The following is a 13,384-nucleotide window of genomic DNA, read 5'->3' as shown; positions in this document are numbered from 1 at the left end:
AACATACCTAGGTCACGTCGACTTAGCATTTTTTAATGGGTGCTAATGGGTAATGGATATATCAAGAATATACTTTGATATTCTAACATAATCCATTAATGTTTATAATTTATAAACTTTCTTAAACACTTCCAAATGTATTCTAAATATTTGTAAAATCATTAGTTCAGACTTTTGGGATGTCACTAGATGCTTCTGTTAAACCACCATAGGGTAAAATGTGAAAACCATGTGTACATAATATAATCTAACTCTATACTTGCGTGTTTGTCTTTATTTTGCATTTGGCTTAGGTTCCATACTATATTAGTGATGGAATACCTATATCCTTGCATTAAGCCACTGGTAATTAAAATAGTGTTAAACTTTGTTATTTCCGTTTTATATACTAGTCTTGGCGTTAGGATTTTAGATGTTTTAGGATTACCCAAATGTCATTCTGTACTCTTATCCCTTCATTTTTGGGCTATATACTCAAGAGTTGTTTCATGCCCCAATTGTTTTGTTCCTTGGTTGTAACTTGGGAGTTTGGCTTTCTACTTTTATTTAAAGGCCTAAGGCCCTAAAATTCAGGTTCAGCTTTGCTGTCCTTGGTGTACATGTCCAAGGGTTTAGGTTTTACTCTGTGATTATCTTATGTTAAACCAATGTTACAAAAATAAATAAATAAAAAAGATAAAAGGAAAATATTGAAGTGAATTAAGACATAGCATATGGACATATATTATTGTGTCTTACTATGATGGGAAAATCTGATTTTAATGAAAAGGAGCTTATCATTCATTAAAATTTACTCTTATTCATAGTTTTTTTCTATTTATTTTTAAACCCCTATATACTATTATTGAGCCGTTTCCTTTACTTATAATCCACTATATTTCCTTGTAATTCATGCCCAAGCTAAGAGCCACAATCTCTTGAGACCCCACTCTTTTGACACCCTACCTATCAAGTTAAGCCTAGCAAGAGAAAACTAAATCACCAAATATCAATTTTGATTAAAATAAATTACTAAATATCAATTTTAACATATCAGAGTTTCAATACTACTCAAACTCAGGGATATATATCCCAAAACTCTTAATCAATTAGAAAAAGGAGTGCAATTTTATTTATAAGTTCTTTCCTTTTTATCTTTAAACAATAAAAGCTATAACTTTCCTAAAGCCTTGCTTTCTTAATACCTTACCTTTCCAAATATCAATTTCAATATATAGTTAATTCAAACTTCCTAAAAGTTTACCTATCCTAATATTATTCAAACCTAAAAATGTTTAATTCCATATATCTTAAAACTTTTAACTAATTAGAAAAGAGAGTGCACTTTATTCATGAGTTTTCCCTCTAAACCTCAATGGACTTCTTTCAATCTGTACCCTTTAGTTTTTTACAATTTATTATGCTTCTTTACAAGTTTATACCCTTGTGAATGGAAATTAAGAATTATAATTCTCTCAAGAGTCTTATTCTCTTAATGCTATACCCCTTGATTTATCCCAAACTATCAAATATCAATTTTAATTCAAATTTAGCTTAATAAGAGCAAACTAGATTGCTAAATTTTAATTTCAATATATGGTATGATTCCCCTACCCAACCAAACTTAACTGCTAAATATTAATCTCAATATGTGATATGATTCCCCTAGCCAGCCAAACTTGATCACTAAATATTAATCTCAACATCTGATATGATTACCTTAGTCAACCAAATTGGACCATAGAGTCAAACTTAAAACCCCTCTACCAAACATAAACTCCCATATTTAAACTTTCTAAAAGGTTATCTATTCTAGTATTACTAAAATCCAAAAAATACTTAACTTCATGAATAAATTTTTAAAAATGGTCCATTTTTATTTGTGGGCCCTTTTCTATTAATCCTTAAACCCCTTTAGACCTTTCTCAAATCATTCCCTTTAATATATAACAATTATTGATAGTATATAAATTTTTGTCCAAAAAATCCACCAACAACTAAACAATAGGCACCTTAGGAATAGAAAATAAAAGAGGAGGAGAAAGAGGAGCTTAGAATAGCATTAACCAATAAGTTTTAAGGGTGATAAACAATTTAAAGTTGTAAAACTAAAACTTCAAGGCTTATTAAACAATATAGCCAATCTAGTTCTTTTACTTTAGCAATAAAATGACAACAAAATGATCATCCTTTAGTAGCATCTAAGAACTATGTAAGTACATATAAAGTTCTTAAAACCCTAAACTACTACTAGACATTCAAGTTCATCTTAGTGTAAAAAGCCAACTTCTCAAGGTATCATATCTAAAGGATCCCTAAGAGCATGATCAAAATGATAGAGAGTTCATTGGATAAGATTGAGTCTGAGATCGAGTCTAATACTGACTCTGAGACTAAGTTTGAAATAGAGTTTGAGATTGAGTCCAAAACTAAGTCCGAGACCAAGTCCAATACCAAGTTTGAAACTGTGTCCTGAAACAAGTGTTGCACTTAAGGGTTGGGATTTAGAGGGTTCTATAATCAAATCTTGTTGTACCATAGGATGTTAAAAACCTAGAGGCTTGGTGTGCTTGGCTACTTGTGCTTGTAAGGAATGTAGCCGAACCTTAAGTCCAATTTAACCTGGGAAGGGGAATTGGGAGAGAATTTTGGAATCTATAGATGGATGGCTAATGCTCTGTTATTCATATAGTGAGTTGCTGAAACTAAATAAGACCGAGTAGAAGTTGGTATAATAAGTGGGAATTTTAGCAAGGGAACTTTATTAAGGCCAAGGCCATAGTGGTCAGATAGACGAGATAAATTAGCAAATTAGAAAAGAAAAATTTATGGCTTACAATTTAGTATCAAAGTCTTTTCTTTAGTTTTAGCAAAGGATAGAGGTAAATTGCTGAGAGATGGCTAAAGCAAGGCATAAGAGAACTACGGCAGAGACGAAATCTCTTCCAAAGTTGAAGCCTTTAGTCGAATAAGAAGTTATGGATAAGAAATCCTTGCATGAGGAAGACTCTAGTGAGAAAACTTCCAAACAAGAGTTTGGTGGTGAGGTTTAGTCGTACAAGGTTCAATTGAACATTCTAGAAGGACAATTACCATAGACCAATGCCCTACTAGAAACCCTTGTATACAAGCTAAAACGTGACAAAAAGTGAAAGAGAAAGCAAAAGACTATAGATGCTAACAGTGCAAAATGCATAGACCCTTTAGCAGGGACTAAAGCGAAATTGAACAAAGTTGAACAAATTAAAGTGGAATCAATCCCTCAAATAGTTTCCAAGTACAAACCAAAGCCCCCATCGATCTTCAAGGGATTGAATAACTATAAGATGGTGAATGATTGATTTTACGATATAAAGGATTACTTTTAAGTGTTGCAGTTACCGAGCTTAGAGAAAGCCCCATGTGCTAAACCATACTTGATAGATAATGCTAAGTCTAGGATGCAAGCCCAGAATCTAAAGGTAGGGCAAAGTAAAGCTAAAGACTCCTACTTAAACCTGGTGTCCACAAGAGAATAACTCACTAAAGGAACGAAAGTAGCATTTTTGTGTTTACTCTTAGTGAGGAGTGACAAAAAGACGAGAATAGAAAAAATACCTTTAGTGATCTAGCAGATGTTAGACTAATTTCAAAATACCATACTAAAGGAGTTATCGGCAAGATTACCCCTCACACGACCGATCAAATATAAGATCAAGCTGGTCAATAGTGTTAAGGTGATGGTTTGTCCCCCTTATCAATTGAATGAAAAGGAACATGAAGAGCTCAAGTGCCAACTTGAGTTGCTGAGAAAAAGGTAAATTAGGCTGAGCAAGTCACCATATGGGGCACTAGTGTTATTTGTAAAAAAGAAAAATGGCTCTATACATTTGTGCATAGACTATCGGTTGCTCAAGAAGTATACAAAGAAAAACAAATACCCTTTACTAAGCATTGACAACTTATTCAATAGGTTGAGAAAAACAAAATACTTTTTGAGGATTGACCTAGATCAGAGTACTATTAGATCAAGGTAGCAGAGGAAGATGTTGAAAAGGCAACTTGTTGGACAAGGTATAAAAGCTTTGAGTTTCTAGTGATGCTCTTTGAGCTGTGCAATGCACTAGTGATATTCTCAGCACTAATAAATCACATTTTTGTACTCTATCTGGATTATTTCATGGTCATCTACATTGATGACATCTTGATCTATAGCGAAACACTAGAGGAGTATATCGAACACTTAACAAAGGTATTTGAGAAACTAAGGGAACACAAGTTGTATGCTAAAGAAAACAAATTTGACTTTACTCAACAAGAGGTAAAGTAAACAATCTGAAGGCATGCTAAGTTAATTAGCATGGGTTATCTAGGTCAACCAGGTGTAAAGAACTACATTTGACTCCCTATGGGGATGTTAAATCCATAGATGTATTCTACAGAGGTTAGGTTTGAGTCCTAACCCTCTAATAAAGCAAGGCTAGGTTCAAATCTCAACCCCATACTAGGGCATGGTGAGGTGAGGGGTATAGGGACATCTATATTCCGTTGTCATGGGCTCTTGGCTGGGGAGGCTAACTTAGGCATACCGCTAAGTGGGGGGATGCCCTCGGAGACATAGTCAACAAGTTGTAGGATTAAAAAGAGACATATATCAAACTTCTATAGGTGGTGGAGTTGTAAGGAACTAACTCTCTGAGATGTCGTAGGCTAAAGGATCCCCAAAAACACAACCGAAATGATAAAAAGTTTATCAAATGAGACCCAATTCGAGATCGAGTTCGAAATTAACTCTGAGACCAAGTTCGAGACCAAAGACCAAGTTCGAGACCAAATCCAAAATCAAGTCCGAGACCGAGTTTGAGACCAAGTTTGAGACCGAGTATGAGATCCAAGATCAAGTCCGAGACCAAGTCCAAGGTCGAGTCTGAGACAGAGTCCAAGATTGGGTCCGAGATTGAGTCCAAGATCGAGTCTGAGACCAAGTCTAAGACTAAGTTTGAGGTTGAGTCCGAGATTAAGTCCAAGATCAAGTCCGAGACTGAGTCCGAATACCAATATAGATCATGGGTGAAAGCCTAAAACGTGTGTCTCCCGGGGGGGGGAGGGCATTGTAGGGGGTTCCAAAAGTATAATAAGGATAGTAATATCCAGAAACTAGTCTTGAAAGAACCTCCAATGATGCTTTCAAATTGACTTGAAGTTGAGATTGGGGCTTAGGGGCCTTAGGTGGAAGTGAGCATGGATTTGGGTGGTGTTGGAAGGGCCACCGAAGGAAGTGTTTAAAAGTAACTCTCGCTCCTGGAAGGGAAACTTATTGCAATGCTCCCAGCTCATATGATGTGATGCCCTATTTGAATACCTAATGGCTCATTAGTCTTCGCCCTTCCTAGGGGCTTGGGCCTTCCCTTCAAGATGGAAGTGGGGGAGTAGGGGTACCCATATGCAATATAATTAGAAAAATGATCAATAAAACATTTAAGATATTGCACCTTATCATAATGGTAACAACACTAGAAATATCCTCCTTAGCTTTTAGTATCTGAAAGAACTTAAAAGCAAGTATTATGTGAACCATATTCAATGCTAAATTGAATACTCCTTAAGGTTCACACACCCTAATACTTTGAGACTTTTGAATAATAAGCCAAGATCTTATGAATGGATATCAAGAAAATGTTAGAGAAGGGTCTTTTGGTGACCGATGCCAAATTAATTTTTTTATTGGACAAACATCTTTAGTAGGAATAGAATGATATATTACAATCTTAACCCTATAAAATAAATCAAAGTTGAAGAAATTAATATACTTCTTTTTGAGTTGGTCAAATGCAATAGCATAAAGACCATCTAAAGGGTTTCGAAAGGGAATAAGAGTAAGAAGGAAATGCAATAAATAATAATGAGAAAATAAAAATGATAGAAGCAAAAGTAAAAACAAAAGGATGAAATGGAACAAAAATGAAAGGAATAAAAAGACATAAGGGAGTATGAGACAAGTTAAAAATTTGATTCAACACTACCTTATGATCACCAATACATACAATTAAGTTAACATTGTCTCACCCATTTGCATGTGTATTGCCATTGTTATAAAAAATGAAGACTGGCTCTACTACACAATATAAATGTAAATAGGATATAGCAATAGGCTAAACAATAAAAATAAACTCAAACCTATATTAACTAACACATAAAAGATAATATGAGACTTTTTATCATGAAAGTTTAGAAAGTGAATATTGTATAAACTTTTGTCAAGTGAACCCCCCTTTGGTGGTAGAATGGAGGGGTCACTAACTTATTTATAAAAAGACCCTCTATTACTTCTATGACTCTTTATTTTTTGAAAAAATATTTATATCAAAACCTTTCACTACATTGACACTAATATGATATTATTGAACCAAGGCCTTCATTTAGCAATGGAAAATGCTATTTTGGGAAACATTGATACATATGGCCAATCTTATCACACAATCAATAGCAAACATCATAGCCACATCCTCATCCTTATCTTCATCATTGAACACAAGCATTAGTAATGTCAATTTTCATCAAAACTAAATCATCTTTTATAGGAAATAGAGTTGAACCACATATAACTATAAATGGGAGAAGTAATGTTTCATAACATTATATTATTTAAAGAATGTTAGGAAGGGTGGTTAAACTAGCATATGTATAAATCCCATAAAATTTTGGCCAAGCGTTAGTCATAAAATTCCCAAATTGATTCACTTCGACATATTTGGTTTTGCACAAAGCAAGAAGCTTTTAAAGTAAATACTAAATTACATAATGAACTTAAATGGCACTTGACAAAGATGATACACTCATTGGAAGATATCATTATAATTATCAATATGTCTAATTGCACATTTAAAAACATCTAGGAGAAGATTCCAATTTGTATAGGTGGTTGCACTTAGACCATTATAACTATTACAATACTGTCTTTGAAAACAAGTGGAAAACTTATATAAATGCTAAATATCATCCCAAAAAATGATAAATGGAAATCACTACAAATTAATCAACCCAATGGTACACATCATTGCTAGAATTCCCACAAATGAAATCTAGCCAACCACAAAAATTGATTATAAAAACAATTAAGTCTGATTGTTCAATTGTAACCATATAATATCAAACAACTGCACTAGCTACAAGAGGGGCTACTATAAGAAGTAGTTTATTATTCTATCATGAAGATGAATAAAAAGAAAAGGAAGTACAAATGTTAAAAAGTATAAAATCTATATAAGAATAAAATATTTAAACAATATAAAAGCTAAATCTAAACAAAAATAAATATTAAATCACTCATTAGACAATTAAAGTTACACTATATCTTCCTACTAATCTAAATAATTTGCTATGCATTGCATGTCGCAATGCTTGGTTTGCTTAATAGTAGTATTATTCCTACTTATTAATCTAATTGATCAAATAAAACTTTAGAATTATAAATATGTTTATAATTTATAAATAAAAGATTAATTTTATTGCATAACAAGTTTATAAATTATAAATATGTTATAAATTATAAATACAAAATTAATCTAAATTAATAACAAGCGTTCGATAGTAAAATATCCTAGAATTTTCAAGCATTTTCTAAATATATTCACTACCATCCCAGTGTCTAAGCAAACCAAAAATAGATTAAAGTATGTTTTAATAACCATTTCAAAAACACAAGCAATGCCAAAAAGTTGATTAAAGTACGTTTCAATAACCATTTCAAATACACATATTAAAATATTATTAGAATATTCCCTTGGTTCCACAGGATACTTTTTTACAAGACTAGAAAAATCTGGCGGTATAGTCTTCCTCCACAAATCCGGCAAGAATGACAGCATCCTTTTGCCATCCGAGAAAATCCCTCAGTTTTTCCGGTGGCGCCGCAAATGCCGTCGAGAGTGTCTCCTCGTCTAAAGCTTTCAAGACCGAGCTCGCACCTAAAACACGTCACAAAGTTAGCGTAGAACAAGGGAGAAACACCAAACGTACCACACAGGAACTGGGGATTATTGGGTGCCGCCGACGTGCTGAATCCCACAAACTCGAGAGCACCCTCGCGAGAAGCAATCTGGCTCATCGGGAAGTAGCGAGGAACAAAGACGATTGTGCCCTCCTTGACGGACTTGTTGAGCGCGCTGGTACCGTTTGGAAAAGAGATCTGGAAGACGCCTTGGCCTTTGGTCACTAGAGCGATTTCGGCTGCTCGTGGATTCCAGTGTGGAGCAAGAATAGCGGCCTAGACAAAAACAAGGAAGGAAAATGGTTTGTGGAGAAACGGATGAAACCCGGAAGACTTACGGGTTTCAGCGAGACTCCAAAAACTCCAACGCTAGCGTTTCGCAACGGAGCGTACTGGCGTCCATCCACAGTAATTGCCCGGCCGTTGTCGTTCTCGAAGTCGGGCTTTTTCTTAAAGAGGTTGAAAGGCTTGGCAGGCGAACTGGACTTAACGCCACCATTGTCAAAGAGCTCCGACGAAAAGCTGGGAATGTAGTTCAACCAGGACCAGGACCAGGGCCAGGAGGCTCTTGAGCTCTTTGATTTCCTGGAAACAAGCTCCTGGAACCGTGCCTGCGATGTGTAGACGATCGGACCTTGGTCCTGGTTGCTCAGCACTTCAATCACTTCCTCAGACGACACCTGAAAGAGTTTTCAGAAAAGTTTCGAGGAAAATCCAGGCTACTTGACCTTGAAGGACGCAGCTAGAACGTCCGAGTCGAAACCTGAGAGAATGGTCAGTGGATTCGTTCCACCACCAACAAACGCGGACTGCCAGAGAAAAGCCTCTAATCAAAACAATGATGCTAAGCAAATCAGCTTACTTGGAAGACTCCAGTCTCGAGACTTTCTGAGGTGTCGAACATGCCAAAAACTCGCAGCCTCTGTGCCTCATCCGTGTTAAGGATGTAAAAGACGAGGCCTCCAGGAATCACGTAGATATCTCCAGCTTCAAGGTCTTGCTGGTTCAATCCATCTTCCACCCATCCAAGTCTCATCTTTCCTGAAAAGAAACGAAGAAAAGAAGCTCCTCGACCAAGAAAAAGATCCCAAGAACCTTTGAGAACGTAGAGGACGCAAGGAGCATCGATGTACTGCGGCAGGAGGAGCGCCTTGGGCTCCATTGTGATGAAGTTTAGACCAATGTTGTTCGATCCCAAAACGCCAGCCTTGTCCTTCCTGCCGGGAAGAACGTGGATCTTCCCCGCCTCGGTGCTCACGATCTCCACAGGCTTCTCAAGAACAAATGGGTTCCTGCCCTTGTGCTTCGAGCTGTGCCCTTCATCGTCGTCCTCATCGCGATGTTTGCCTCCTTCGCGATCATCCTCATCGTGATCTTTGCCTCCTTCGCGATCATCGTCCTCACCCTCGTCTTCGCGATCGCGATGCCGCGGCTCTCGATCGCCATTGGACGCCGCATCGAGCCGGAATCCTCCCCGCGCGACGACGGCCTGGAGAACCAGTAGCAATGCTAGGAGAACTAGGCAGATCCGACGAGAAGCCATGATATTCTGGGCAAGAATAGACGATCAGCGCACCCGAAGATCATCCAGACTTGAAGAGCGCTTACCTCAAGAACACGCGGGAGAAGAACAGATGGGGTTCCATTCTCCTGTCCAATTGGCCTTCTTATCAAAGCTTAAGCTTCGTGCATGCATGCGTAGAGCCGCCAATTGGCGCCACTATCACCGTCGGATCCAGGCCATGATCAACGGTTGAAATTTACATAAATTCCTTCCTCTGTACAAGGAATGAAAAAAATAAAATAAAAACTCTCTTTTCCACAGAACTTTGGTTCTTTGGCTCTTTGGCGCTGTGATTTTGGGAAGATCGATCAAACTTTCTGTGGCTCTGTCAAGAATCTGTTCACAGTAGCAACCATGGCATCGATCTCGTCGTTGGAAAATCTCTTCTGGATGTTTTGGATAATCTGCTCGCGAAGAACAGAGAGAAAAAAAAGCCATCCTTTAGAGCCGATCTGATGCGAGAAAAACTTTCACGTACCAAGTAGAGCTGGACTGGATCGGGCCTTAAGTTTGCTATCTGGATGCGTTCCAGCGGGCAAAGTCGACGGATCAGTGGCTCTCGAGAAAGTTTTCTCAAGTCTTCGATGCTCTGCGACGCTGCCGGGGTCTGGAGGAGATATCTACGGACCTGTCGAGGAGAGCCAACCATCATAAACACATCCAGACTCCGCGGGTTGCGAGCATACCAAAACTTCCGACTGGCTGATGCCATCCCTGCTTTGCAGAAGATCGAGCACTTCAAAGTTGCTCAGCCGGCCACAATCAGCTTCGAGACTGCCAGGAAAAACGAAGAAATCCATCACAAACTCAACGAAAGGAGGAAAACTCACTTACACTTTTGTGTTGAGTGGTTCTCTCCTTGCCGTTGGCTCTTGCTTATCGGGCTGGCGGACAGAAATCTCCACAGTAGACTCACCGAGAGAAGGACTGTCCGTTTTCAACCGTTTCGGCTGAAGGTGACGAGAACCCGGCAGTTTATTGGTGGAGCCGCCAGCCGTTTTGATGTCACTCGAGAATTCCTTGAGTGTCTCGGCAACTTCCTGTTCCTCCACTCTCGCAGTAGCACTTTCATCCATCTCCTCGCCCTCGATCGCGCTGGAAACGCTCACCAATCTATCCGGCCGTTCGGGATTGTCATCTTCAAGCCATGGAGCTCGAGAGCAACCTTGCGAGCTTTCAGGAGGAAGCGGCGGTGGCTCGTCATCGTCGTCCTCCTCCTCGTCATTGTCACTCTCCGTCTCGGTCTCCTCCTCAAGCACCTCGTCCTCCAAGTCGTCCTCCATAAATCTCTTCCTGTGAATCACCTGTAGAGAGCTCCAGCGAAACCTCTCCATCCGCTCGAACGCCACCACTGGCTCGTAGTGAGCAAACGAGAACCCATGATAGTTGCTATGGTAGACGAGCCGCATAACGTTGTCACTGTGATCTTCCTCGTCGCCCAAGATCTTCCCAGTGTCCGCGAGCCAGATCTCTATCGGCCTCCCCAGGAGCTCTTGCAACCAAAATGCGCAGAAGTGATCCCCCCAGAGCCCCCCACACGAGGCGCTCAGCCGCATCTTACACAAGTAGACCAGCGCGGCGTCCTTCTCTGTGAGCTTGATCCTCCCCAGCTCTGGGTGGAGCTCCTGCAAATTCTCCAGCACCAGGAAATTCTCCATCCACTCCATCGCCTTGGGGTCCTTGCGGTGGAATTTCTCCCTGTACAAGCTCACCATCGCCCGCCGGAGGCACACGGAGCTCTCGTAGGCCTCCTCCTCGCCCAGGAGATAGAGCACGGAATCGAAAAGGCAGTCGCCGGCGCTGTAGGGATAGCCCACGATCCGGCGCAGCCCCTTGCTGCGCAGCACGCGATCAATGTAAGGAACCTGGAAAATCCGCCGGGCGGGGCGCAGCCAGGAAGAGCCCTCGTCCTCGTCGATCGCGCCCATGAACCCTAGCACAGGGTTTTAGATTTTAGGGCTTCTGTGGCCATTTTCCCGCCCCGGTCTTTTAGGGCACGGAAATAGTACAGAGCATTAGGGTTAGGTCTACCTAAAAATATAACGCACGACCTTTGCCTGGCGCTCCTCATGTTCTTTTGTCCTCCAAAGCCATGCACAAATACTACTAGTTTACAACGATTCGTGCTATAAAACCACGCAAATGGATCCAATCGATCGATCAAACTTTCAAACCATCTATCTCTAAGATGGCCAGGCTCAATTTGGCTATCATCTCGCTGGTGTTCTTGGGTGCCGTACTGGGATCAAGAGGGCAGTACGAGTACGACGATGACAACGTTGTTGCCATTAGCGAGAACAGTACGCTGTACGGACTGAGCGAGGATTTCTATAGGCACGCTTGTCCCCAGGTCTACTCCATCGTCAGGGCTGGAGTGGAGGCCGCGATTAAGATCCAGCAGCGCAATGCGGCATCGCTGCTACGCCTCTTCTTCCACGACTGCTTCGTCCAAGTAAAGCTCTCTTAACCCTGGATTGATCGATAGAACGATCGCTGCTCAATGCTTTTCTTTACTTCCAGGGATGCGATGCGTCGCTGCTCCTCGATGACGCGCCCTTCTTCATCGGCGAGAAAACTGCCGCCGCCAACAATCAATCGGCTCGAGGATTCGAGTTCATCGACGTGATCAAAGCGAGCGTCGAGGAAGCGTGCCCTCTCACCGTCTCCTGCGCTGATATTCTCGCCATCGTGGCCAGGGACGCCGTTGTCTTGGTAAGCATGTGAACTTCCCCTCTTTTTTCCTCCTATTTCCCTCTTGTCACCCCCGCATTGCCTTTTTTCCCTCTGTTTCCCTCGTGTTTTCCCAGAATTTCTGACGCACGGCGCTATGACATGGACAGAGTGGAGGACCCAACTGGGAAGTGGCGCTCGGGCGGAGGGACGGCCTCACGGCGAGCCGAGCAGCGTCGGATCATTTCATCCCGGATCCCACGTACGATCTCCCCCAACTTCTCTCATCCTTCCAGGCGATGGGCCTGAGCGCCGAGGATCTAGTCTCGCTCGTCGGAGCTCACACAATGGGCTTCTCGCGATGTACGAGCTTTGAGCAGCGGATCTACAACCAGAGCGGAACCCACCACCCGGATGTTAACATCGAGCCCGGGTTTCTCAAGCAGCTCCACGATCGATGCCCGCCCCACGGCGATCCAAACACGCTCCAGCCCCTCGACCGGGAGTCCCCGGCCTCATTCGACAATGACTACTACAAGAACTTGGTGTCCCAAAGCGCGGTGCTCCACTCGGACGGGACGCTCTACTCGGAGGCGATCGCGGGGTTTGCAGGGATTCGCGAGCTCGTGGAGAAGTTTGCCGAGGACGAGCAGGCATTCTTCGCGAGCTTTGCGAGATCGATCGTGAGAATGGGGAACTTGAGGCCGCTGATCGGGGACAAGGGCGAGGTGAGAAAGAACTGCCGGAGAGTGAACCACAAGTTCTAAAGAAGAGGTTGATATAAGGTGACGAAATGCGAAAGTCAATAAAAGTGTAGGTAAATGCAATAAGATATTATATCGGCCTAACTTCATCACTTGCTTCTATCATTTTTCCTTTCTTCTTGATCAAGAGGATGTGCTTCAAGCTGTTTTTTGCATCTTTTTCCATCTTTGTGACAATGATCAAGATTGGCCACTGTGATCTTCTCAATTGTCTCTTGCCACGGTCGCCTTCGTCGAGAAACTTGGTGTACTACATCCATGGAATCCGGGTTCCAGCGAATTCTTCCCAGGTACAAAGCATCATGCCCTTTCAAGGCCAGCAATTTCTTGTCCAGCGACCTTTCCCAAACGGCTATGGAGAAGTTTTCAGCAACAAGATCACCGAGAGCTACGAGTACGACTCTCGCCAGATCGGAGTGTACCAAGGAAGCTACCCGA

At 41.2% G+C, this 13,384-nt stretch overlaps 2 protein-coding genes and 1 pseudogene across 2 annotated transcripts; 1 reads left to right on the top strand and 2 right to left on the bottom strand.

Annotated features, from left to right (window-relative positions):
* Positions 1-7,746: 7,746 nt before the first annotated feature.
* On the bottom strand, positions 7,747-9,491 carry LOC9630108 (annotated as a pseudogene).
* Positions 9,492-9,691: 200 nt separating this feature from the next.
* LOC112349395 lies at positions 9,692-11,454 on the bottom strand. Its single transcript, XM_024683745.1, has 4 exons — positions 10,347-11,454; positions 10,199-10,286; positions 9,991-10,140; positions 9,692-9,916 (listed from the first exon to the last, which is right to left on the bottom strand). The coding sequence occupies exons 1-4, from the start codon at positions 11,438-11,440 to the stop codon at positions 9,821-9,823; spliced, it is 1,428 nt and encodes a 475-aa protein (XP_024539513.1). The 5' UTR covers positions 11,441-11,454; the 3' UTR covers positions 9,692-9,820.
* Positions 11,455-11,700: 246 nt separating this feature from the next.
* On the top strand, positions 11,701-12,988 carry LOC9630107 (peroxidase 49). The gene is made up of 3 exons (XM_024680093.1): positions 11,701-11,964; positions 12,033-12,224; positions 12,353-12,988. The coding sequence occupies exons 1-3, from the start codon at positions 11,701-11,703 to the stop codon at positions 12,947-12,949; spliced, it is 1,053 nt and encodes a 350-aa protein (XP_024535861.1). The 3' UTR covers positions 12,950-12,988.
* Positions 12,989-13,384: the final 396 nt, after the last annotated feature.

This window comes from Selaginella moellendorffii, unplaced genomic scaffold (genome assembly GCF_000143415.4).
Source record: "Selaginella moellendorffii unplaced genomic scaffold, v1.0 SELMOscaffold_1, whole genome shotgun sequence".
Classification (NCBI taxonomy): Eukaryota; Viridiplantae; Streptophyta; class Lycopodiopsida; order Selaginellales; family Selaginellaceae; genus Selaginella; species Selaginella moellendorffii.
The sequence above is the reverse complement of the archived record's forward strand: the minus strand, read 5'-3'. Positions and strand labels throughout refer to the sequence as shown.

What these genes read in the sequence shown, in the direction of transcription:
- LOC112349395 (XM_024683745.1), bottom strand. Translation starts at nt 11,440, where the DNA reads ATGGGCGCGATCGACGAGGACGAGGGCTCTTCCTGGCTGCGCCCCGCC. An exon ending in GAACCACTCAACACAAAAGT is followed by an intron (nt 10,287 to 10,346) that starts GTAAGTGAGTTT and finishes TTTTCCTGGCAG; the next exon opens with TCTCGAAGCTGATTGTGGCC. An exon ending in TCAGCCAGTCGGAAGTTTTG is followed by an intron (nt 10,141 to 10,198) that starts GTATGCTCGCAA and finishes TCTCCTCGACAG; the next exon opens with GTCCGTAGATATCTCCTCCA.
- LOC9630107 (XM_024680093.1), top strand. Translation starts at nt 11,701, where the DNA reads ATGGCCAGGCTCAATTTGGCTATCATCTCGCTGGTGTTCTTGGGTGCC. An exon ending in TCCACGACTGCTTCGTCCAA is followed by an intron (nt 11,965 to 12,032) that starts GTAAAGCTCTCT and finishes CTTTACTTCCAG; the next exon opens with GGATGCGATGCGTCGCTGCT. An exon ending in CCAGGGACGCCGTTGTCTTG is followed by an intron (nt 12,225 to 12,352) that starts GTAAGCATGTGA and finishes TGACATGGACAG; the next exon opens with AGTGGAGGACCCAACTGGGA.